Source organism: Parasteatoda tepidariorum, chromosome 4 (assembly GCF_982258835.1).
Source record: "Parasteatoda tepidariorum strain Cologne lab strain chromosome 4, Ptep-v5.0, whole genome shotgun sequence".
Taxonomy (NCBI): domain Eukaryota; kingdom Metazoa; phylum Arthropoda; class Arachnida; order Araneae; family Theridiidae; genus Parasteatoda; species Parasteatoda tepidariorum.
Window position 1 is genome coordinate 45,332,981 of NC_141758.1, and position 24,358 is coordinate 45,357,338.

Below are 24,358 nucleotides of genomic sequence, written 5' to 3' on the forward strand. Positions count from 1 at the left end.
TAAAAATAAGTAATAATCCAAATAGTCAAATTCCATGAGGAAAAATATTTTCTCGATAACTTATTATTTTTAATGGCGGGCACTTGGGGGTTGTCCCATTGGCCACGGAGATGCCAGAACTGCTACTCTCTTCACGTTACCTAGTGGGCACCTGTGGCGAAGTCGCGACGGTGGAGCAGCGTTGCCCACGTCACACAACCACAAACCAGTTTATAGGACGGGTCACATTCACATAATCACACACAAAAGAGAAAGGACATAGAACACAGAGAGAACGAAACATTCATGCCCTGAGCAGGATTCGAACCCACGACCAGCGGCTCCACAGTCAGGCATGCGAACCACTCGGCCACCAGGGTGGCGCAATCAATAACTTTAGTACTACGAATTTCACCATGAATTTCTAACTTATTTTATCAGATTTCTCCATAATGTCTTGTTTATGAAATGTTTGTTGTCATTTTGCAGAGCACCGTTTCTCGCTGTTTCGTACTTATTGGCTAGTGTGGGCCATTCTGTTTGGGGCAGCGGTCAACGTGGACTGCCCGAGGGGTTACACTGCCCGCTTCATGTCGAATGTGTGGGCAATGTTCGCCGTAGTCTTTCTCGCCATCTATACTGCCAATTTGGCTGCCTTTATGATTACTAGAGAAGAATTTTATGACCTCACAGGAATTGAAGACGAAAGGGTAAGTCTTCAAGCAGAAATTGCAAATAATTGAATTTAGATTGATTTGAAATTTCAAAATAACTTAAGAAATCGTGAAATTAATATCCAAATAAAACAAATTTCCTATTTGTAGAGCCGTAATTCTAAAATAAATAAAAGAATTTTTTTTTTAAAATCTTTTAGATCTGTATTTTTTTTTTGGGGGGGGGATTTCTTTTTTTACAAAATTTTAATTATTTATTACATTATTATTTCATCTTAGAGCAAAGATTCTTTATTTAAAATTATAGTTATCATATCTTGAGTTAACAACTCCTGGCCTTGTGTGGATCTTCGGATCCTGCAGGTGCCGGTTCCAAGCTCGGATAACGTGATTCCAGTGATTAAATGAGTTTAAGATATCAATACAAATTTGTAACTGCTTGATTTTTACCATTTCTATTGACTTGCCATCACAAGAAAAACCCTCATGCAGCAGTGCCTGGTATGGAGGCAAAACAGTAGGAATGAAACCTTTCCATTCCTACTTTCTTTTTTAAAAGAGTAAAGCATTTTTTCCAGACAGTGAACAATCCTATATACATTTTATATTGATTACTACGACATGATGCCACGGATGTTTTAGTTTTTTCTCAAGCTATAATTTACGAAAATTTATTTAATTATTCTAAAAATAGGGAAAAAAACGTTCTCAAAATTCTCAAAAGAGTGTAAATACACGGATATTTTTTACAGTGTAGTTACTTTAAAGTAACATGGACAACAAAAGCTCCTTTCACGATTTTCATATAGTGTATTTTTATATGGAGTAAAATTGGTATTGTGGTGAGTGGCAGTTTGAAGCCCACCCAGCTTCAAATCGATAGTTACCAGCTTGTTTAAGGAGCAAGGGTGTCACCATCATACCGCAGGTCTCTAAATTGTGGAACCTTAAAATATGTCATCCTTGGTTGACAACCGGCTGTAGACGGGGTGTGCTTAACTTAAGAGGTTATACGTCAAAAATAAGCTTCTTTCGCAACATTTGTATAGTATATTTTTATATAGAGTTGAATTACAAAGATTTGTTTCTGCTTACATGTTGAGAAAAGTTCCCCAGATGATGCTGTAAATGCAACATTATTCAATTAGGGTTTCTTTTATTTACCGTTTTTCTTTCTTTTTAAATGCCATAGCTATACAATCCACGCAAGACTACCCCTCCATTCCGGTACGGCACCATACCCCACGGAAACACGGAAGCTGTGCTAAGAGTCAACAAGCCCGAACTTTTTCAATACATGAAGGCATTCAAGAAGAAAACCGTACTTGAAGGCATCAGGGCAGTCAAGAAATCGTAAGCACTTCAACCATTCCTTTAACTAATTCAATAATTCTTAATCTAAAGTAACTAGTACGTAGTAGTAAATTATCCAAGCCATAACTAATACTTTTAAATTTTAATACAAAGAGTAAATTTTACTATCAAACTAAATTTTAATTTAAAGTACCCAGAGTAAACTTTACTATCAAACTAAATTTCAATTTAATTTCCTAAGTAACTAGTACGTAATAGTAAATTTTCTGACCCATAACTCATACTTTTAAATTTTAGTACCAAGAGTAAATTTTACTATCAAACTAAATTTTAATTTAATTTTCTAAGTAACTAGTACGTAATAGTAAATTTTCTAACCCATAACTCATACTTTTAAATTTTAGTACCAAGAGTAAATTTTACTATCAAACTAAATTTTAATTTAATTTCCTAAGTAACTAGTACGTAATAGTAAATTTTCTAACCCATAACTCATACTTTTAAATTTCAGTACCAAGAGTAAATTTTACTATCAAACTAAATTTTAATTTAATTTCCTAAGTAACTAGTACGTAATAGTAAATTTTCTAACCCATAACTCATACTTTTAAATTTTAGTACTAAGAGTAAATTTTACTATCAAATTAAATTTTAATTTAATTTCTCTTTATATAATTTTATTCATTAAATATACAGGTTGACAACAACTAAACTATATTAAGTTTATTTTTCAAAAGCTTCTTATTTTAAAAATTTTATACGAATTTTAAAAAAAATAACTTTAGCAATCGGATTCAGTTTATGACTTGCTCATCATTTTTGCCGTCAACGGTCATGATGTAGCAGGGGCGAATAATGAAAATCATCCCACATGTGTTTGATGGCCTACAGAATGGTAAATTTGTGTAAACCATGGTTTTGGGGTTACTGCTTAAATTTAAATTCACTCCTTAGCCCTACAACACCTGAATGATCTTGGTCTCTTCACCACCAATCTATAAAACTTGCCGTTCCTCAGCTTTCTTTTTATAGCTTTTAACTTTCATGATTTTAGGTCTCGTTCAACTTCTCGAAGCCATCGCTTTCTGGGTCTTTCAACATCAGCACTGTTATCTTTCCCAAAAAAGACTATTTTAAAATTCGATTCTTATTCATTCTTATTAAGTAACGCAACCACTATAACATTTCAGACTTTATTATGTTAATTATATATTTGTCTTCAGATTGTTTCTTAATATCTAGATTTAAACTGATTCTCCAAACATTTCCATCCCTTACAGGTCCAAATATTTTCGCATAATTTTTCTTTCTGGAGTAAAACTTAATTTTTCATAATGTTGTCCAGTTTTCACTTTCATGACTTATAACTAGTCTCAAAATTTTTTGTAGTTATTTTTCTTTGATACTGCATCGCAAAAATTGGTCAAAAAGGGCTGAGTCAATAGAATAGGGAATAAATAGAATTAAGCTGAATGATCTAAGAAAATGGGAACGAATATTTTGGATAAAACGCGAGAACGTAAACAAGTAATACAAGAAACTTACTAAGATTTCTAGAGTCGAGGAGAAAAGATAGTGTCACCTTCAGACTTCAAAATAATGAGATCGATCCATCGATATTAATGTGCTATACACATTAATTTTGATGATTTAGAACGAAGGACACCAGCTCTAAAATGAGGCTGATTTCAGACTGATCCAAAATGAATGAACCCATGAAAATACGAGTTGGGCTCAACTAGTTACAAAATTTATTCCTTCAAATAACACTATTACCAAACTGATACCGAGTACAGCCCATTTTGCATTCATCACGTCAATTCATTTACTTAAATTGATCTATTTATTTATTGGTACGACATACATTTACAATCTTGTTTGCTCAATTAAGGCTTATAAACCTTTGTCAAGTAGGACAAATAGCACAATACAAAGAAGGACAGTACGAAGATACATCCGGGGTAACAGCGGGATTCAAGCCCGATACCTCCACGCTACGCACAGTGTTTGGTGGGTGATACCACTCGACCGGGGAGAAACCTCAAATTGAACCAGCAACAAACTTTCTTAATTAGTGGTGCCATCTAGGGCGAAATATATAAGAATTTACTTTAATATTTTTTAAATAAATTTCAAGGAATTTACTAAGTTGTATGCTTTGAAAAGTAATTGATACTATCTGAACTCGTTAATTTCGTAACCCTTTAAGGTACTTAATACTAAAAATACTAAGTGCAATAGATCAGAACACTGATACAAATCTACTTTCATTAAGTTCTAATCAACATAATGGTTGTTAGGCACCAGCAAAGTTTTGGATACCACGATTCAAATCATTATAGTTAATCAGAAGTTGGATTCATAAAAAAATTGCAATGCAAAGCTGTATCAACTATTCACGTTTGATATGAGATGATGTTGAGACAAAGGAAACTGGAGAATGATGCACGCAAAATATAATGTCAAACTGAGCAGGCTTCTCCCGAACACATCCTAGTCTGTTTGAGGCTTCCCAGAGAGGACATATACTCATCCCTCTTCTGGTTCTCGATTTTCTTTGGGTCAACAGTCTGATGGAGCTTGTCTGACTTCGTCAGGCATTTGCATATATGGCAACGTTACTTTTATAAAGTAACGAGTAAAAGTACAAGTATTTTTAAAAAAAGTAACGAGTAAAAAGTAAAAAGTTCTTATTTTAAAAAGTAACGAGTAAAAAGTACAAGTACTAAACAAAAAAAGTAACGATTTAAAAGTACATTTCTAGGAAATCGAAAATTCAAAGTAACCTAAAACTTTATTGAATAATATTCTTATGTTCTTTAATGTTTTCGCAAAATTGTTGTTATTTATTTAATTATTTTTAATTTTGAAAGTTATGGATATTAATTTATTTTAAAATTCGGAAGAATATTATAATATAATTTTATAATATAATCCTATAATATAATTTTAACATTAAACTTTTTATGGATTTGCACGAAAAAGAAATTTTATCTATTGATTTTAATTTTTAGCTTATTATTTTTATTTATTTAAATTACCATTGATTTAAAATTGTTTTACTCTTTAGAAACGCGTTTTAAAAGCACAAACATAAGCAAAGCAAACACGGGGTTTCAGATAGCTTTGTGATCTTTGAGCTAGTAAAAAATAATTGAATGTGTAGTATAAGCTGAAACAGAAGGTATTTAAACACAAAGTTAGCTGTGAATGCATATATGTTGCACATTAATTTTATAAATTAAAAAAAACATAAGCATTTTTTTTATTTTAATTTTCTTTTCTTTTTTAATTTTTTAGAAAGCTTACCGAGTTTTAGAAAAAAGTAACGATTTTATTCGATATTTCCGTTACAAATACTTGTACTTTTTCCCTTAAAAAGTAACGAAAGTACAAGTAAAAGTACTAAATTTAAAAACTAACGAAGTACAAGTAAAAGTACTAAATTTAAAAAGTAACGAAGTACAAGTAAAAGTACGTACTTTTTACTTGTACCGTCGGTATAAGTAACGAAAGTAAAAGTACTGCCATATATGGGCATTTGTAGAATAAGCCACAACAACACACAAAATATACATTTTAATTAATTCGCCACATGCTGAAACCACTTTAGACATCGGTTGTGCAACTGATAGAAACTGTCGACAAACTCAGTCTCTTTGTCCCATTCCCAGGAAGTAAGTTGGAGAACTGTAGGCATCATTGTTATATGCTGTTAAATCTGCGGAATGCTTGAAAATACCTTTTCCCTTCGTTTTTTAATTGCTAAAAAGCACACCTTTTCCATATTGTATACATTTCATGTGTCCTTGTTTCTGATTTCAAGCCAATCATGAAGCTCACGTGTTGCCTAATTTCAATAACACGCTTTGTAACACTGACTGTGTTTTGTAGCACTCACCTTTGCTTACTTTTTTCAATTTGAACGTTAAAACACTCTAAACACTCTAATTTATCACTAGTTAATATTAATTACACTAGTTAATATTAGTTACATTAGTTACTACTAGTTACTACTAATTACACTAGTTATTGTGACAGTAGTTGTTACTGTACCTACGTGAGCACAACATCTTAACCGTTCAACTATTGAGCCATTCACGGATCTTTCAGAACGCGTCTTGTAATTTTTCACGTAATTTTGTTTATCCATTGTTCCATTATATTATGATTCGCTGTATAGAACATGGCATTTTTATTTAATAGAATTTTTTTTGCAATGTTTTTCAGACGTTTCAAAAGTGAAAATAAAACGGTTTTAACTGATAATTACAAAAATGGTATATTTATATTTCGAGCAAAAAAAGGAGCCTCTGACAAAAATATTTCTACATTGCAAATGTTGTATTTGCAAAATATTTTGGAGGTTTCTTTTACCATATATGTGAAAGCAAGTGATAATTTTAGAAATATTCTTACAGAACAAGTTAATTTCTAAATCTTTTTACGACATTAAATATTTTAATAGTTACCCTAGTACTAGACTCTTAAATTTTTCTTAGATGCTTAAACTTTCTTTTAAAAGGCTTAAGTATAATTAATTTTTCAGTCTTTATCTTTGTTACACTACGACGTAATTGCTTATTAAATTTCATGTAGATTAATTAAGGAACAAAAGGAAACAAATGTACCTATAAAACATATTCCTCAGTTTAGTGTAATTAATGTCCTCAGGGTACTAAGAGAGAGTGAAAGCAAAACTTGATATTTAATTCACGCGGAGGCAAATTTGATTTACAAATACTTAACTGCTTACGTTATGAGTTTTAAAAATATTTGTAGTAAACCAAGCAAATATAAACATACTACATTTAAAAAATTTAATTAATTGATTTTATATTATTAATTGAAAAAATGGGAAAAATAACGTAATTAAACTACTTAATTAAATACAAATAATTGAAATATGTTCGATTTATCGATTATAAAATCCTGAGCATTTTTTGACAATTTTTATACAAGAGTATATGTAGCAAAATTTTCGGATTTTTTTTTTAAGTATTTAAAAAATTGAGCATATTTTTTACGTTACTGATATTTTATGCTTTTTGAAAAGTATATTTTATTTCAATAGGCACCAATGAGTGTAATTTTATTGCTAAGTCATTAGTATTATATTTATGACAACATTAATAGTTTTTGCGAACAGTTTTTAGGAGTTTCATGATTAATATTTCATTGTAATGAAAATTTTAAATTGTCTCTGGGGAACTGAATGCCTTTATTGAAGATGCTACCATACTAAAGTACTTAGTAATGAGCAAATTTTAATTTTTAGTATCTTCTCATTTATTACATGTTTAATTATTAGTAGCATCTATATTATTATTTAACATAAAGAAATAATTTGGATATTTATATAAAATCTCATTTCTACCGTTGTAAAATATCTTTATTTATCAGAAAGAATAAGTGCTATTTATGTCCTTGTGGAGCTAAAGGCATTTTTTTATTTATGAATATATATATATATATATATATATATATATATATATATATATATATATATATATATATATATATATATATATATATATATATATATATATATATATATTCGTGTGGGATATAATCGTGTGGGCTGATGAAAAGATTAAATCTTTTATTTTCCGGGTTTTTTTTAAAAAAAATTCATCTTTTTTTCTTTTCTTTTTTTTCTTTGTTTTATCTTCATCTTCATTTTGAAGGATTTTGATTCAGGAATCTAAAATCATTTTCTTTATTAATGAATATATATGGGTCTTTCTCACGAAAACTGTCATTTTTCAGTTCATAAAATCCCGAAAAAGTAAAGTGAATAAAAAGCTCTGAAACTTTTTATATTAATAGAAATATGTAATGGCATTATAAAGAAAGTATATATCCTATAAAATATACTTAATATTTAAATTAATTAATTTTTTAAATAATTAATTTATATCTAATTAATTTATATCTAATTAATTTATAATAATTAATAATTATTTAATTAATTTAATAAATAAATTAATTAATTTAATAAATTAATTTATTAATTTTTTAATTTATTTTTCAAATTTATTAATAAGTAAATTAATTATTTTCACTATTTAAAGAGTGAGGGAATGATATTTTATTTTAATACATGTTTTTATCTAAGTTACATCTACCTAAAGTTTGAAAATGATAACATACTAAGTATATCTAATATTTATTATAATTTACTCTTATATATTTAATAGTTTTTACAGGTTTGGGAAATAAAATTGGCTGGCACGATTGAACAAAAAAAAATTTCATAATATACTCATCTTGAATCATTCCCTCACTTTATACACTAGTGAGGGAATGACGAATTCAATAAAATTTAAAAATAACGGTTAGGCCTAATTAATTTCTGAAGTCAATCACATACCATTATATTCATACAAGAAAGCAACATATAATTATCCACTTTCTCGATGAAGTTGTATTTTATTTTACTCTAAAAAATGACATGAGGGAATGACAAATGTAGAAAATTTTACCCGGTTTGATTCATTCAAATTTATTCCACAGCAAAGCTTCTTTAAGTTGAAGATGGAAACATACTGCAATTTTGTTCTATGGTGCCAGTTGTTAACTTCTGAAGTTTTTATTAAAATATTTTTATTCTAAGAAGATGGCAGGTGATAAGAACATTGTTGTGAGGGAATGACGCGAAACACTGGGGACAAAGTTTAAAATAGTGCTGTGTTAATATTTTTATCAGAAATTAAATTTAAAATTGATTTTCTGAATTCTATATTTTAGTATTCTGAAATAAAAAACACGAATTTGTAAAAAAAAAATTTTATTTTAGTAACAATTTTTTTTTTTTTAAATCAGCAGTGGGGACAAGTGAGGGAATGACATATTGGTATATTTTAATTACCTAAAATAAATAAAAAATAAAAATTGATAATTTTATTTTTATTCTTTTGTTAGCTTGCATTCTGAAGGACACTTTCCCTGAATTTTTTTTCTTCGTAAGCTGTAAAACAGACATAAAATATACTGGGGACATGAAAATGGCTGTTTTTGTGAGAATGACCCATATATATATATATATATATATACACTTCTCAAAAAAATTAGGGGAGCAAGCAAAGAAAGTAAGAAAGTCGTGCGAAACATCCACAGAGCTGCATGAAATGGATAGTGCATACGTATCAATGCACGATACAGAAAAAAAGACGTAAAAACATATGGAATTAATCTTTAATTCATGGAAACTATGGAAAAAAAACAAAAAGCTGATTTAAGGGAACAATTGGTTTACATGTAAACGATAGAAAGGTAATGTTTGGAAGTGATGCAGTACTGTTAATAAGGCATGTGGTCTCCTCGAACAGCTAAGACTGTTGCACACCTGTTTCCCATGGATGCGATGATGGTATCGATGAGAGTTCGGGGAATACAGTTCCACTCCTAAAGAAGGGCAATCTCCAAGTCACGGAGAGTTAATGGAGGGCTTGGTCTCGCAGCAATGCGTCCCCCGAGCACGTCCCAAACATGCTCGATTGGATTCAGGTCAGGAGAGGGTGTAGGGTATTCCATACGTTATATTGTTTCAGCTTCCAGCATGCTCTTCACAAGACGAGCTGTATGTGGTCTCGCATTATCATCTTGTAAAACAAAGGAATCACCAATGGCTGCTGCGTAGGGTATGACATGAGGTCTCAATACTTCGTCTGCATATCTGCGGGCCGTCAAAGTACCGTTCCGAATGATATGCAGGTCCGTACGTCCACCTATGCTTATTCCACCCCACACCATCCAACCAGCTCGTCTGTAGTGTGACCTTTCACGAATGAAAGTGGGGTTATTTCGAGTTCCCCTTTCCCTCCACACCAAAACACGTCGGGTGTCACTCTCCAGACTGAATCGAGACTCGTCTGTAAACAATACATGGCTCCAATCGCGTTGCTCCTAATCTTGATGTTCAGCAGCCCATCTTCTGCTAGCCGCACGGTGGCTCGAGGTCAATGGAATGCAGACCATGGGCTTACGAGCATAGAGACCTCCCTGATGGAGCCTATTCCGTATTGTTTAAGTGGAAACTCTTCGTCCTGTTGCCACGAGAAACTGTCTTTGCAGCTGAGTAGCATTGTCTGTTCTGTTACGACGAGCTGTTAACTGTATATACCGGTCATCAGCTGCAGTTGTTGCACGTGGCCGACCTTGCCCTGGCCGACAACTCACATTTCCAGTCTCCTGGAATCGATTCCATAGCCTTGCAACGACACTTCTGCTGATTCCAACAGCGTCCGCCACGCTGCGTTGTGTTTGCCCGGATTCCAGTCTACCGATGATGCGCCATGCAATGGATTCAGGTAAATCACGTTGTTGAGACATTTTCAAGTCACCCTTTCTCAAAAACAATAACTGAGAAATTAACTTTCTGAATTACGGCAGTGAAACAGACGTCTCTGCTACATCCCAATTTCTGCTCTTATCTTCTTTTCTGGTTTGTGACGTCATGAACTTTTATTTGCATATGAAGTTTTCTTCTTCTTTTTCCTGCTCGGTCTTACATTATAATTGATTACTTTTTTGTTACTTATCGGTGTAAATATTTGCGTAATTTCACTAAAACCATGTGCTCCCCTAATTTTTTTGAGCAGTGTATATATATATATATATATATATATATATATATATATATATATATATATATATATATATATATATATATATATATATATATATATATATATATATATATATATACCCTCTTCTCTAACTCTACTCTCTAAGCAATGCCACACGTTTGATATTGACGCTAGTGATTTGATACTTTACATTACTATGACGACCTTACAATGACCGTTAGGGATCGAAAAATCACAACTGAATTGATTCTTCGTTTTGATCAGATAGATATAAAGTCAGTTAAAAGTTTAATTATGGCATGATTTAGTTACTTAACTTTGAAATTCTTTGTAAATTATAGACATTTTATTTATTTTTTTAAAAAAACAACTAATTACTGAATAATTGATTTTCTGTAGGGAATTGGATGCATTTATTTATGATGCTACCGTACTGGAGTACTTAGTCGGCCAGGATAATGAATGCCGTCTTCTAACTGTTGGGTCTTGGTACGCCATGACTGGATATGGATTTGCTATGCCAAAGGAATCCAAATATCTTCAAGTATTTAACAAAAAAATGATAGAATATAGAGAAAATGGTAAGAATGAACTTCAGTTTTTAGAGTTTTTATATTATATTCCAAAGAATTTTCAACATTCTTTTAAGAATTTTTTAAGTACGACATTGTCAAATAAGCCAGTAAATTAAATATTTAAAATTGTATAGATCTTGAATTTCGTACCACTCAGAACAATTGGTGGCTTATTTGCAATCCAGTGACCTTTAACGACTCATTCTTTTTTTTTATTTGTATTTTGTTGACATTATAATGCAAGCTTTTATTTCTTTTAAAATTTGTTACCTAAACAAATAAAAGTCAAGAATTAAGTTTCCTTTTCATTTAAGAAAATGCCAAACAGGAAAGCGGGTTGTTAAACGCCGCTTGATTGGAACATCACTGCCGCATGTGGTCACAAGTTACTCCAGCAAGATGATCTAATTATAGTCTTTATAAATAGAATAAGCGTTATAAGGTTACGCAATTTCCCCGCATTTTCCCTTTCATGGTATCTAGAAATCTCGCTTTTTTCCCACGTGAGAGTACGCTATTATTATATTAATATTAGAATAATATACAGTTATTCGTTATATATTATTAACTACCATATGAACAAAAAGAGTAGCGTTGCAGCCTGTCACATCGTTACCAAAGCGACGAAGGGTAAAAATGTGACCTTGAGACACTAATTTTAATTACAAGGAGTACAACAAATGTATAAAGATAGCAAAATAACATCATTTTTTGAGTTGATGGAAACTTGATGAATAACTAGATGTGTTTAAATGAAACTGCTTTGCAAGACTGTTGCCCTTCTCTTGTCAACCTTCAAGTGAGATGAAGCTTGTAAAAGTTCTTTTTAAAAGGCAAGTTGTTCAGCGAAAAAGCTCACATCGCGTTTTCTAAGTAACAGTCACCATTTCATTACTTCTTTTACACTTTTTTGTCACTATCACTGTAATCTTTAACTTTCAATAATCTGTGTCTATACTATTTATTTAAAAATACTGTTTTAAAATCTCAGTAATCCACGAGATATCGTCGAAAGATTGAAATCTTTTAAAGCTTATGTATAATCTTTTAAAGCTTTTGTAGCCATACTGAGATAAAATATAGTGCAAACTTTCTGTAGCCGACCGGCCTGTGTAGGGGGCAGGGAACTGTCCTTGTATCAGAAAGGTCCTGGGTTCGAATCCCGGGCAAGGCATGTATGTTTCTTTCTCTCTGTGTGTGTTCTATATCCTTTCTCCTTTGTGTGTGAATGTGACCCGCCCTATAAACGGGTTTTGGTTGTGCGAATGGCGTGGCAGAAGTCGAATTCCTGGCCATAGATGGCGCCACTGAAAAACAGGACCAATCGCACCCCTACTGCCTAACGACAAAATAAAATACGACAAAAAAAAATATGTAATCTTAGCCAGGTGTCAAATTGAATTGACCATATGATCGTGAAAATTAACTCATCTGTCTGTGTTGTACTATAATAAAGTGCAACAGAATCGGAAACACTGTTCGATTTGGTACTCAATCAAGGTATCAGAACATTCGAACGATATTGTCATTTAAATTTTTGATTTGATTTAGCCGTGAAGATATTTTTTCTAAGATCATTCTGTATATTCAAAAACAGTGACTATATTTTTCAAATAATTTCTCTTGTGTTTATAAAACAGGGGACATCGAACGTTTGCAACGATTTTGGCTACAAGGAGTTTGTAAACCGCAAAACCAGAAACGTAATGCCAGCAACCCTCTAGATATCAACCAATTTATGAGTGCCTTTTTGCTTCTTGGATGCGGAGTGCTTTTTACACTTTTTCTGCTTGGATTGGAGCATGTTTATTTCTTTTATGTAAGGAAACACATCTCCAAAAAAGACAATGGCGGATGCTGTACACTTGTTAGCCTCGTAAGTTTTCTTTCTTCTTTCTGTTGCCCACAGGCACCCACTAATCGTTTTGCATGTGCACCACGAGGATAAAAAAAATTTCAGTTGTCAATAAAATGCTATTTAAAACTAAAAAATGAAAATATAAACTCACCTTGAAAAAATAGACAGTGCCCACTAAAATGTGCTTGCTGGAAAGTACGAATACGTTAAAGATCCCTTTAATAAGGCTTTTAAGCAAAATCTCTGACTTCAGACTAAGTAACGTTTTTTAGGAAATAATAGGCTATTTTTATAACCATTCTGAGATAGAAAAAAATCGCATTGGGGAACAAAGTTTTTGTTACATTTATACAGATACTTGATCTTGCCTGATTAGGGACTGGGGATTTCAAATATAAAATTAGTTTTGCTCCTAAATCTAAAGATTTTTCAAATGACATTTTAAATTTGTTTTTTGTCAAAGTGTACAAATTGAAAACTGTTATGCATAACAGGGAGTTGTTGTGGTAAACTTCTAGAGGAGTTTGGATGCATCATCAGGATTAAAATTGCACAGGACCACATACCCGGAAATGTTATCAAACGCAACTAGTGGTGCTCCCTTATTATGATCTGCTCAGAGGCACATGAAGAAACAGTTCTTAATGGGAAAGCTCCCCTATTGAAGTATGACGACATTTCCGGGCATGTGATTTAATCCAGATGATGTGTTTAAGCACCCCTACAAGTTTATCCCAATATTTGCGGGACCCCCTGTTATATATATCGTTTTTTTAATCTTGTACATTTCGTCAAAAAATAGACTAAAAATGTCATATAAAAAAGTTTAGCTTGAAGAGGGAAACTAAATGCAAAATTTGAAATCGGCGACATAAAAATTTCCAAAATCCGCTAAAATATCTCACGCAACAGGGAAAAAAATTGTTCCCCGGTGTTTTGTGTTTTACCCTGTATTATACTTTTGTCCAGATTTAACCAATGACTTCTGTACAAATTAGAAAAATGACGCCAAATGTCAATATTAAAAAAAACCTGAGGTTTGTAAAAGTGGTGTTTTTGATAGGTTTTGTTTTTAAATATTTAAAATTTACTCGTGCAATTCATTGTTTGGTTTCAAAAAACAAAAATACTCGTAACGGTTGGGTTGAAAAACTAGGAAAATTAAACATATTCAAAAAATGTTAATGTTAAACTACTTTTTAATTTTAAAACAATTATGAAAGAGGACTGTAACTTTACTAGTGTCCATACTGCTGCCTACAAGAATAATGCAATGAAAACGAATAATCAGTTCAAGTACTACACACACTACATGATTATTCAACATTATTATACCACAAATTAGTTACATGTCTGACTTACCTCAGAGCAAATTAATTCGCCTATCCAACGTCACTCTTGAAAGAACTGAGTCTTGTAATGGATCAGATAAAATCCAATGTTGTCACGATGTTGATTGATATGGCGGAGATCATATAGTTCGACAATGTTAATAAGAACTTCAAGAAATTTGCAAAGAATCTGCACTGTAGAGCAGTCGAAAGATGATGGGTATGAGTCTTTAACGAGGAAAACCAAAAAGTAGCAGACATGCTTCGGCTTGTTCGCATGATAATTAAGTTTGAGAAAAGGTCTAACCTTTTACAGATTTGATTTATTCAAACTTTCACACCTTCTAAATTATTATTTTTTTTAAAAAAAAAAGTGTTTCAGTATGTAGTAATAAAACATTATTTTTGTTTTATGCAATTTTTGGAAGAATCCAATTTCTATTAAATATCTAATTTAATTTTTTTTTCAATTAATATTCATATTTTCAAAATTTTTATTGAGATGTTTCTATTAAAGGCTTAATTTCACTCTTTTTGAGTCCCGCAGTGGACTGATCGTTAAGACACGGTTCCCAGCAGATCACCGAAGTCAAGCATCACTGGCTACGGTCAGTGTGCGGGTGGGTGACCACTTGGATCAGTCTGCGTAGGGACCGAGGGTGTGCGGTATTGGTCCTCGTTAAACTGTGCTACCGTAAAGTGCTCGACTTCGCGCTCAGGTCGTCGGGCTACCGAAGCGGGGGTGCCATCCCCTCCGCAGAGGATCAGAATTGTGATGGCATGTCTTCGGATCATCCTCCGGGATGTTCGCCAATAGCCCATTGTGCAGCTCTAGTGCGACGTAAATTAACAACAATAACATTCACCCTTTTTGATACATAAGACATTTTTCATTGAAATCATGTAAATTGTAGTCACTTTTTGAATCATTATGTCGAATCGAAATATTCTTACATCTTCTGAAGCGTTTGCAAGGTGCATAGTTTAAATTCGAGTATTTACATGACAATCGTTTAATGAAATAATGCGATGAGGCATTTTATTTTTAAATAATACCATGATTCTAGAAGCGTTTTCTGAGACTGTAGTCATTAAAGATAATACCATTGCTTAACATACAATATGATGACGGAGGTAAACTATTCTCATTGTGTACTATGTGTTTACGTTCTAAGGAATTCATAAATAACTAATGAGTGTTCGTTGAAAATCATGAACCATTAAAGATAATACCATTGTTTAATATACAATATGATGACGGAGGTAAACTATTCTCATTGTGTACTATGTGTTTACGTTCTAAGGAATTCATAAATAACTAATGAGTGTTCGTTGAAAATCATGAACCATTAAAGATAATACCATTGTTTAATATACAATATGATGACGGAGGTAAACTATTCTCATTGTGTACTATGTGTTTACGTTCTAAGGAATTCATAAATAACTAATGAGTGTTCGTTGAAAATCATGAACCATTAAAGATAATACCATTGTTTAATATACAATATGATGACGGAGGTAAACTATTCTCATTGTGTACTATGTGTTTACGTTCTAAGGAATTCATAAATAACTAATGAGTGTTCGTTGAAAATCATGAACCATTAAAGATAATACCATTGTTTAATATACAATATGATGACGGAGGTAAACTATTCTCATTGTGTACTATGTGTTTACGTTATAAGGAATTCATAAATAACTAATGAGTGTTCGTTGAAAATCATGAACCATTAAAGATAATACCATTGTTTAATATACAATATGACGACAGTAAACTATTCTCATTGTGTACCATGTGTTTACGTTTTAAGCAATTCAAAGGAAACTAATGAATGTTTGTTGAAAATCATTAACTATGGAAGTATTCGCATTATAAGTTTTATATATGCAAAAATGTAGCTGATAGTCCTATTTATCCAAAAAAGAATTTTACAGACATTTTATATTTTTATCTTACAGAGCATGGGCAAGTCCTTGAGCTTTCGTGGAGCTGTATACGAGGCTCAGGACCTGATCAAGCACCATAGATGCAAAGATCCGGTCTGTGACACTCAGCTTTGGAAAGTGAAACATGAATTAGACATGGCAAGAATCAGGATTCGCAAGCTCGAAAGTTTTATTCTTACATTGCAGTAAGATCTCATTTTAGAATTCATAGCGATCCTTTTTTGAAAACATCCGCTCTCAGCAATATTTTAGTGGGGTAATATTTTGCATTGGGCTTTAATCTTGTAATTGGAACCTACCTTTGGAAAACAGTGATTTCTAAAGTCATATGCAAAGTACTTTAAAAACATCATTTGTTTGATTGAAATCAGCTTAAATATTCTACAGCCCGCGTGAAATCGTATAGCACTTCAAACATAAATTGAACAAATTCTAAAATCTCAAAATTCATAAATAAAACAAATTCTAAAAATTAGGAGAATCGGTCAAAAACTCGCAGTTTATAAATTGCAGTTAATACTCAAATTGTTCTTTTCTTTGGTTTTTAACGTTTTTAGTAAAAAATTTGTCGTTGCAAATCATGATGTTGATAATGATAATAATAATTTATCATTGACGAAAATATGAATGAAAAGAAAGAAAATCTGAAAATCATTCGTTCAAAATTTCGCTTTACATAAAAATAAAAAAAATTTTGTCCTTTGTGTGTGAATGAGTAAACGGGCTGTGGTTGTGTGAATGGCGTGGGAGAAGTCGAATTCCTGGCCATAGATGGCGCCACTGAAAAACAAGGACAATCACACCCCCACTGCCTAAACAGGCATACGACAAAAAAAAATATTTACGAAATATTTTTTTTTACTATCCAAAAAAAAGTATCTTAGATGAAACTTTAGTTTTAGTTTACAATTTACCTACTTATTGCAATTTTGTACATATTGATCAGTGTCGACATGCATGAAAATACCTAATATTTTCTTCTTTTATAGTTTTGACATCTCTGTATACAAATACATGTGAAATTAAATAAAATCAATGTTAACTGAAGTGGCAAAGCTGCTCTAAAATTGGCTAAATCATATTTTAAACTATTGAAATCAGAAATTTCTAAATTAACTCGAAGGGAAATTGCTTTTAATAACGTTAGATTAAAAAACAAGTGCTAATAATTGCCCTGGACTTCGCCACTAAGCATGATAATTTTGAATCTCATACGATTCCTGTAAATATAAAATTTCCCAGTGGGATTTTCATCTTTACGTTAATCTATGCGTTTAATTTTCTAGATGCAAATAATAATAATAATAGTAATAATTAACGTAAACAAAATAATACGTGGCATGAAATGTTTAAAATCATGTGCATTTAAAGATGATCTATGATACAAATAGGTTTCATGTTTTTTTTAAAAGCTCCTTTGATTTTCGCGCAAAATTAGCATCATGTAAACATAAATGCTAAAACGAGATTTTCATTAAAAAAGTGCACAAATGGAGATGATTATCCAATGAAATTGTAATTCCCATTTCAACTAAAGCAGAAACCTAACAGACAAGATGCGTAAATACCAAAAGGATATTTGCTTAAATAAAAGATTCCATGGCGAAATTGTCACGCGAAATTAAGACATATATCTGCTAGAAAACATCAGCATGCAAATCAGAAAAAGAGATTGCTTCAAAGATGAACCATACGAGTATTTTTTCGCTCATTTTTGTTTCGAAACCGTCATTAAATTTGTGTACAGGGTGTTTCATATTCCCGGCCCATTAAGATTAATTCTTGTCAAAATTGATATCTATGCACGCTATGGGTTGTAAAGTAATATTTAAGACAGGAAGAAAAAATCGACCGAAACTCGAATTACTAAAGAAGTAAATAAGGCTAAAAGACAATTTGTTTGTCTAATGCATCTTGGAAGTATTTTTAAGAATCATTTTTCAACTTCTTCCTTTTTTTTCTGCAATCAATCGGGTTTAGATGTTTTTAGACTTTTTCTCCCCAGAATTGCTTTGTAATTATTCATATTTTTCCTCAATCAAATATGAATATGCTACAATTAAAATGTTACTTTTTTACTTCGTGTTTGACGGAAATTTTAAATTATATATATTTGGAGTTCGACCCAATTTGGAGTTCACGACTACCAATGTTCAACTCCGTAGCCTTGAGATTTTGAACCAAATCCAGAAGGCAAGGGCACCACTCGCTCAGGTATTGGACAATTTTTGCTTTCGTGGAGGATTTTTTGGTGGAATAAACCAGCATTTGCTTTACATGGAGGGGAAAGCCACGAAAACGTTCCACGATTAGCCTGACGGCAAGCGGACTCTAACCTATGATCCATCTACCAGTAGGTAGCACCAGTGAGTGCTACCTAACACATTTTATTTTATTTTAAAACTGTCGTGAAACAGCCAACCCAATTTTGAGTTTGCAACTACCAATGTTAAACTCCGTTTCCCAATCCAAAAGACAAGGGAGACTTCGTTCTTCGTAAATTTGTCTAACCATGGAAACCTCTCACGGTTAGCTTTTCAATAAGTGGAGTCTAACCCATGATCCGTCTACCATTGAGGATAATTTACGCCAGCACATTAGTTGGTGCTAGCCGAGTGCAGAATTCATATCAACCAATCATCGCTCGGATTCGCACCGGTGTCACCTCATTGGAAGGAGAGAGCTATATCCTCTGAGCCACCACATCTAAAAACGTATATTTTTTTTATGACCATCGTTGAACAGCCAATCCAATTTTGAGTTTATGGCTACCAATGTTCATCTTCGTTGGCTTATAATTTTGAACCTAATCCAGAAGACAAGAAAATTCCTGGCCAAAGTATCGGAAGAAATTTACCTTCATTGAGGTCTTTTTATGGAACTAACCCTAATTTGCCTTACATGGAGAAGGAAACCATTAAAACCTCTCACGGCTGGCCTAACGGATTCGAGCCCGGTTCGCCACATTGTAAAGTGAACGCTTTATCCCCTGAGCTACCGCGGCTTTAAAAATATATATTTACCGATTCAGTGATACACTATTTTAGGAAATGAACTAAAAGTATTCTACGTTTTTAAACTCTGACTATTCTTCTTTGCCGACTGTTACGAAACCTGTTACGTTACCTGTCCGTAAATCTTATGAGTAAAGAAATGTCCGATCAAGCTAGTTTATGAGTAAAGAAATGTCCGGTCAAGCACTTCCTCCGCAGATTATGTGACCGGACTAATATCTGTTCATAACCTTGCATCATTTAAAGGTGGATATTGTGGATTCACTCTGTATTATAGACTTCCGTCATTCTATTTATTTTATTTTTATCATTCTATAAGCTTATGTAACATTTCCATGTAATATTATAGAGGAAACAACGCAATTCCCGCCATCAATCAAGCTAGAGACCTCACAAGGAATCACGTGATAACGAACGAGCCAATCAAGAATGCATTAGCGATTTTATCTAAAGAGCCCATTACTCAATCATACACCGAGATAGCAGAAATTGAGACTGTATTATGATTCTTTATAATTATATATAATATTTGTTCCTGAGAAAAATTGTGTGGGTAAATTTACCTTTTAACCTCTCACTTGTTATGGCATGCATGTATATAATTCTATGGATAATAAAAGTATACATTATTTACTCTCATCCTTTTGGAAGTAATAAACTTCAGTTTTTACTGAATCTTTTAGTTTGTACTCATTATAATTTTTAAAGACAGTGTTCAGGGCTTTTTTATTATTATATCTTAACTATCTCTTTTTTAATATTAAGGTTTTTCCTAGTCACATTGATCATTCCAAAGAATGTTACGTAATCACCACCCTTAATCTATATTTTAAGTTTCTATGTTGTTGTTGTTGTTCCTTATCCTCCATTGTCTGACGGAGTCAGACAAGATCCAATAGGTTGTTGACCCTCAAAAAGCCGATGACAAGAAGTGGAGTAGCGTATAAGTCCTCCTTGGAAAGGCCCAAGCAGTCAAGGATATGTTCGGCAGAGGCCTGCTGGGCTTCACATTTGGAGCAGACTGCATAAGTCTTTCTTCCTTCGAAGTATGAGAGACTATTCGTGTGTCCACTTGCCAATCTGGCTGCTGTTTGAAACGCTCTATCACCTTTATGAACAAGTGCAGAGCCCGGTTCCTTGGCCGCATACCAGTTATGAGAGGGGGGATCCTCCACTTTTTTGATAGATGGCTTTTGATTTTGTACTGATTCTCTGAGTAGGTAAGGACTGAGGACGAAGGTGTTGAATGACTACAGCCCTCCTTGGCCCAACGATCCGCCTGCTCATTGCCAAGTCTCTATGTAGAAATTGATCTTGAATGACATAGAGACTTGCTCATTGCCAAGTCTCTATGTCATTCAAGTCTCTATGTAGAAATTGAAAATAATAAAATAAAAAAAATCGTAAAAGATCATAGATTGTTATTAAATAAAAAAGTATATAAACTAATCATTGATTTTGAGTAAAGGAGGAATTAAATTCAACAAAAATCAGTTTACTTTTTCGATGGAACTAAAACGTGTCTTCATTTCAATAAATAACATATTTCCGAGTCATCAGATTAATCCGATTCATTGATTTTGAGTAAAAGAGGAATTAAATTCAACAAAAATCAGTTTACTTTTTCGATGGAACTAAAACGTGTCTTCATTTCAATAAATAACATATTTCCGATTCATCAGACAAATAAACAGGTTTTCGATTATTTTATCACAATTTTTTATTTATTTTTATTTATTGTGTCATTTTATCTTTTTATTTGCTTTAATAATGATCTGTTTAGAATACTTTATTTTAATTATCTTATTTTCCTTTAATTATTATACTTATTATTTTAAATAATTTTCTTTGAACTATTTTAACTTAGCGACTTATTTGAGTTATTTTGATCAACTGATGAGTTATCAGATTTTGATTACTTTCAATCATATATTAATTTTTGATTCACAATCAGTACATTTTTCGATTTATCATTTTATTTTTTTTAAAATTCATTGTAATGCAACTCCATACTTAAAAAATTGTGCAAAATGTCGTCTTAGTATTTTTCAGAGATGTTGTTATTGATCACAATGTTTTGCAAACCTTCCAAAACAGGAAAAAAATAAATTTTTTTCAAATTTCTAAAACAAGTTTTGTCGTTTCAAAAAATTAAGCCTTTGAAATTTCTCTTACAATCCATAAATTCAAATTAAAGGCTCTTAAATTTAATCATTTGTAAAGTAAGTTTGAGAGTTAAATGTTTGAGTGCTTTTTATTTAAACTCAATAATGCTCTTCTTGGTAAGTATCGAGCCATCAAGCAACTTCCCTAAATTGTTCCAGAATAATCGCAAAGAAATAAAAAATAATGTCTTTAATTTAAATAAGGTTTAATTCGAAACTTTTTACCTCCCTTCAAACACCTTTGTGATCAGCAGAAAATTCATTTTATAATCTTATTTCACTATATAAGTAAATGGAAAGTATTGAGTAAGATAATTTCGCAATCCTTAATGCATAGTCATTGCATTAAAATGGTTAAATCGAAAGTGAAAAAGCAACAACACACGCTTTAGCACTTACCGCATTTTCCCTGATATATAATAAACGAAAGCAGTAACTGGAAAACTCAAAATAAGTCAATCAAGAGGAATTTCCGTTTCTCGCAATCCATTAACCTCAATCAACATAAAATTTCCTGAAATGTTTGAATTCCTAATACCGGGAAATATTTGCTTATTGGGAATAAATCTAAATTTTATTCATACATTGAAGACGCTTATTTCATTGATTTTAAATCTTAATTTGCATTTTATAAAATAAATTTTTTGGTTCATTTATTTTCGGCTTCTACTTTTCTTTGTCGATTATTTGATGCATCATCAGAAAGTTCTCGGAAATCTCAGAGGCTTGCCTATTGGCACAATTGAAACGCAATACGGTCCGACTTTGTTGAAGTTATATTAAGGGAGTAAATTGTATCGTCCTTTCAAATTGCGCAATAGTATCGCGTAATCAAGTTCTGGAAGCTCACCTCTATATGGTTCACTTGTATTATATTAAAGCAGGGAACCATTTAATTATTTACCTAAGTGTGCTTCCGACAACTTAGATTTCTCCTTTGTCAGAAGAAAATAAGGCAATTGCAAACACCCTCCCATGCTTACGCAACAAAGTGGTAATCATCGTCTCTTGTTTTTCGCTTTAAATTAAACTTTTACTGTTATAATATAACTGAGGGATTAAATATAAATACAGTAGATTTATCCGAGCCACGATTATCCGAGTTTCCGCTTTAACCGAGAAATTTCAAGGATTTTTTTCTATTTTATTTTTTAACTTTAAAACTACTGTCGAAAAAAAATTGGAATTTCATCTTCCAAGCACTCAGAAAACGAAATTCAACAACTTGATCCGATGAAATGATAGTTAATATCGTCAATAATACAAATGAATTTAGCGAGGATGATGAAGACAATGTCGATGAAAATTAACATTTTAAAATCCCTCATGCCTAAAACCTATCGAAAGTGCTATTGAATAAATAGAACGACAAGAAGAGACGACACCAGCTTTTCCGTTATCTCTAAATAATGGTGAAAGATTGCTGCAGAAAAGTCCCAAAGTAATATAAAATAAAAAACGATTAAGGACTTCTTTCATCAAAAATTCTTTAATCCTCCTAAAGTATGCTCGCTAGGTGTTTTTAAGTAAACTTTTTAATTGTAATATCAATTGTACGTGGTGCATAAATTTTGTATTTGTTAAATATATTACATTTATACCTACTCTTTTTCTTTCCTTTTCATAATCTTCGCTTTAACCGAGTTTCTTCGGTTATCCAGTTGTAGTAGTAGTCCATTTACGTCGCACTAGAGCTGCACAATGGGTTATTGGCGCCTGTCTGGAAAACATCCCTGAGGATGATCCGAAGACATGCCATCACAATTTTGATCCTCTGCAGAGAGGATGGTACCCCCACTTCGGTAGCCCGACGACCTGCACGCAAAGTCGAGCACTTTACTGTAGAACAGTTTAACGAGAACCAAAACCGCACACCCTCGGTCCCTACACAGACTGATCCAAGTTGTCACCCACCCACACACTGACCGCAGACAGTGATGCTTGACTTCGGTGATCTGCTGGGAACCGTGTAACGATCAGTCCACTGCGGGACTTTCGGTTATCCAAGTTAGTCGGGCTCCATATTAACTCGTGAAATCGGGACTCTACTGTACCATATGCTGTAACTTTGCTTAAAACAAAATTAAAAATTCAATTGATTTTATAAAAAATTTGAATAAAATATTCTCCAGGAAATTCTCTACCTTCTGTGGTCTACACAATTGAACTCTAAAGCTCTTTGAAGACATTATTTTTTCAATACTTTCCTTTTTCAAATTTATCTTATATTGAAAATTTAAAAATTTAAAAATTTTACAAGTGTAGCACAGTTACATTTTCTTTTGCATTTAAAAAAATTTTCTTTTTGTTTTTGCTTTTTATGTAAACATTGCTTATACTTCTTTTCCTTTCTTTGTAAGCAAAAATGAAGAAAATCACAGAACCCTTCGCCCCCTAGGTGCTGTCGTAGTATGTAAATGTCCCCTTGAAGCATATTCGAACGCTTGCTTTTCAACACACTCTAAAGTGTCTCGCAGTGCATATTTTTCATAAAATCTACTCAGACGAAGTTTTTACCGATACTTTCATATTTCTTTCTGTTGATATATAGTCAGTGCTTTTTTACCACCTTTTATTTACATACATTGTATCAAAAAAATTCTCGGAATATGTTTCTCAAATCAAGCGGAGAACATTGTATACAGCTCATGAATACAACTTTTTAGATTTTTATTACATGGGCAGATAAGATGTTTTCATTAATGAACAAGAATTACGAAAACTACGAAAACGGACAAAAATTTTCTTGCTTAGTAACATATTGATTTATTTCATTTATTTATTGGTACACATACTTATGCAGGCTTGTGTACTCAATTTCCTAAGTATAGCTCATATTCCTATGTTAAGTAGAAAAACAGACAGCACTATTTCGTGAAAGACAGCACGAAGATTAATCCAGGC

General features: G+C 32.3%; 1 protein-coding gene across 3 annotated transcripts in view; it reads left to right on the forward strand.

Moving 5' to 3' along the window:
- LOC107446968 (glutamate receptor ionotropic, NMDA 2B) overlaps positions 1-19,928 on the forward strand; it is a 117,822-nt gene extending 97,894 nt beyond the window's left edge. For all 3 annotated transcript variants that reach the window (XM_016061759.3, XM_071182232.1, XM_071182233.1), the window contains 6 exons: positions 469-689; positions 1,846-2,006; positions 10,958-11,139; positions 12,774-13,009; positions 16,288-16,460; positions 19,639-19,928. In XM_016061759.3, the coding sequence (XP_015917245.1) occupies positions 469-689; positions 1,846-2,006; positions 10,958-11,139; positions 12,774-13,009; positions 16,288-16,460; positions 19,639-19,795 (1,130 nt within the window). In that variant the 3' untranslated portion in view covers positions 19,796-19,928. The remainder of the gene's footprint in view (positions 1-468; positions 690-1,845; positions 2,007-10,957; positions 11,140-12,773; positions 13,010-16,287; positions 16,461-19,638) is intronic.
- The last annotated feature ends 4,430 nt before the right edge of the window (positions 19,929-24,358 follow it).